At 28.5% G+C, this 3,097-nt stretch overlaps 1 protein-coding gene across 1 annotated transcript; it reads right to left on the bottom strand.

Annotated features, from left to right (window-relative positions):
- Positions 1-280: 280 nt before the first annotated feature.
- PCYB_002740 (hypothetical protein) lies at positions 281-1,069 on the bottom strand (the record flags this gene model as incomplete). The annotated part of the gene is made up of 1 exon (XM_004227695.1): positions 281-1,069. A coding segment is annotated over one exon (786 nt), but the record flags the coding sequence as incomplete, so codon positions are not given.
- Positions 1,070-3,097: the final 2,028 nt, after the last annotated feature.

Genomic DNA, 3,097 nt, shown 5'->3' on the forward strand with positions numbered 1-3,097 from the left:
TTGGTGTTAGGTAAAAACTATTAATTTGTTACAGAATTAAATGTTACACGGTACATCGTGTCGCCTAATTTCATATCTCGATTTCCTGAATTATTTAATAAAAAATCTTGATAATTATTTTTTATATTTTTGATTAATATTATTCCTCCCTAATATTTTAGTATTTATCCAAGTACCGAAAGGAGTAAACTAACACAAAAAATTTAGTATGTGTATGCATATATAATTAGAATAAATTCTTATAAAATAAACATAAGCATTATCAATAAATCTAATCATTAATAAATTATATTTTTTTCAACCTTATATATCAGTGGAATTATGAGTAAGGGTATTAGGGAGCTAGTCAATCCTTGAATTAGCATGCTTTTTTCCTCTTCTCTTCCTAATAAATTATCGTACTCTGAATTAGTATCGTACTCTGGATAAGGATCGCACTCTAAATCAGGAGTGTACTCTGGTAATAGATATGTAGTATTCCCTCTACAATTATATTTATCTTCCCCATACACAATTATGGAATTATAACCTTTTTGAAAGTTCCCTAGTGCCTTATAATATTCATCATTAATACCATAGCACATATTTATTGCTGCATTATATTTTTCATAACATTTCTTTGTGTAAGCTGAGCATTGTGCATTTATTGGATCTTCCTCAACGGGGTTTAACAATATATTTTGAATTATATCCTTTTTGTAATATAAATCATATAATAATTTCATATTTTCAATAATTTCTGGATCTATATTTTTCATATAGTTTTCCAAATCATTACTTTTAGAAAAATAATCTGGATTATTATTCTTTATTTTGTTGTAAAAATCTTTTACATTAATTTCATTTCTATTTACAACACTATTCTTTAATTTATCATTTAGCCAGAAGTTCAAGAAACTACAATTAGAACTTGAATAAATATCTTCTAATTTAGTACCTTGGACTGCATATGTACTAAAAGATTTATAAAGAAACTTAAATTCTTTACATATATTTTCGCCAGATGAATGATTATTGAACGTCAAATTAGTTGATAATGATTTACAATTTGTTTCTTTTTCTACATCATCTTTTTATTTTAAGATGTTCTAAAATTTTATGATAATAAGGTGAGTTTTCACAAAATTTATACTAAAAAAGAAAAAAATAAAATAATTATAAAAATATAAAAATTCATTTTTACAAAAATGCTTTTTATTTAATATACGTATTATAAGAAAACATAACGATTCTTCAATAAATATTTATTTTAATATAATTTAATTATATATAAATACTTTTCCAGAGCCTTCCTCATATGGCATTTTGTTCAGATTAACCTTTTTTGTGTTGTTTAGGATTCAGGTTTAGGGTTAAGGTTTAGTTTTAGGTTTTAGGTTTTAGGGTTCAGGCTTTTAGGGTTTTAGTGTTTAGGTTTAGGGTTTAGGTTTAGGGTTTAGGGTTTAGGGTTTGTAGTTTGGGTTTTTAGGATTTAGGGTTTAGGTTTATGGTTTTGTTTTATGGTTCACGGTTTAGGGTTCAGGTTTTCATTTTTAGGGTTAAGTGCTCATGTTTAGGGTTAAGGGTTTAGTTTTAAAATTTACGTTCATGCTTTAGGCAGCTGATTTTATGTTTTAATTATTATTTTTGATTTTTTATGTTTTTTGTTTATTTATCTTCTTCTAGGTTTATTATTCAGGTTTACTTTTAGGGTTTTCATTTTTAAGTTTTAGGCTTATGTTTGATGTAGCTATAAGAACGTTGTGCTTTCGGAAAAGCAGGTTGATCTATATTATTATATAGGCCTTGTTGAAGAAATATTATAAATATCATCAACATACGTTCCAATTTTGGCAAACGTACTTTTGCATATATCTTCCGATGAATAAAAAAATATTGTTATATTTTTAATATAAGTATAAATTTTGGACTTGTAGTAACTTATAAATTATTTGTAATTTTTTGAGGAAAAAAAAATAATGTTGATTTGCCGCTTTCATACGAATTTCTAAATTAATAGTGAGAGCTTCAACGGCGCAGTAATATATTAGTATATATATGTATATAGGTACGATCGTGCCGGTTTACATAGAAAATGTTTTTGGAATTTTTATCCACCAGGGCTAGCATCTTATTGGGGCGATATATTCTCGTTTCTCTCCGGGGGATGGTGTTGTGATGTTGTTGCAGCTAGAAAATCAGCATCCCCTATATGCAGATATTACATACATATGAAATGTTATGTATACAGTGTTAAGAGCGTTTTTTTTTTTTCAAGATGGTACGCTTTGCTCATAGGGATATTTTCCCCTAGTTATCAGTTGCGCGCAGGGGAGAGAGCATATGTCATGGGCAAAAAATCTGCTGCACGATTATGCTATGAAAAATAAGGCGTAGTAATATGAATACGTGAAATACGAAAAAAGCATATTACTGCGCAGATAAATAGATAGTGCACTGTCTGGGCTGACATTCCTTTCGCAGATAAGCGCCATGCATTCAGTTTGGAAGTTAAAGTTTCAAAATAAAATAAAACACAAATGGGTGATATTATAAAATTATTATGCAGAAAAAATGCTAAGAGATTTTCAAAAAAAATAAAGGTAGGGGAAAGTAAAGCGGCCTTGGTATAAAGTTACGCCACGGTAGTATAAGATGAAGCCCGTGGTGGGGAGAGATCCAACCCCCAAAAAAAAAAAAATATATATATCAAAGACGCGGGATGGGTAGGCAAATGTGAATGTACCACCTCATATAGTAAATGGTTTGGGAGTGGAAAAGCAGTGGTCGGTCTCTCACATTTGTGCATAAAAAAATTGCTAATATTTTGGGGGGGAGGAAGAAATTCTAAAGTGGGAAGAAAAGATGAATACAGCGTGATCATACCACAAAATTGGCAGTGATTTATAGTTTAGGGTGCGCTAAGTATTTTTTTTATACGAAACATGATAAATGACCGAAAAAAAATTAATGTTTATTTAATATAAAGTAAAAAAATTTCTGTTATATCTCAATTATAATATTATTTAAATTTCTTTTCGTCTGTAATATTTTACCACGAATAATCATATTTATAATTTAACGGAATATACTGTAATAACATATATGTCACGTTCTA

This window comes from Plasmodium cynomolgi (genome assembly GCF_000321355.1).
Source record: "Plasmodium cynomolgi strain B DNA, scaffold: 0162, whole genome shotgun sequence".
In the NCBI taxonomy this organism is placed as follows: domain Eukaryota; phylum Apicomplexa; class Aconoidasida; order Haemosporida; family Plasmodiidae; genus Plasmodium; species Plasmodium cynomolgi.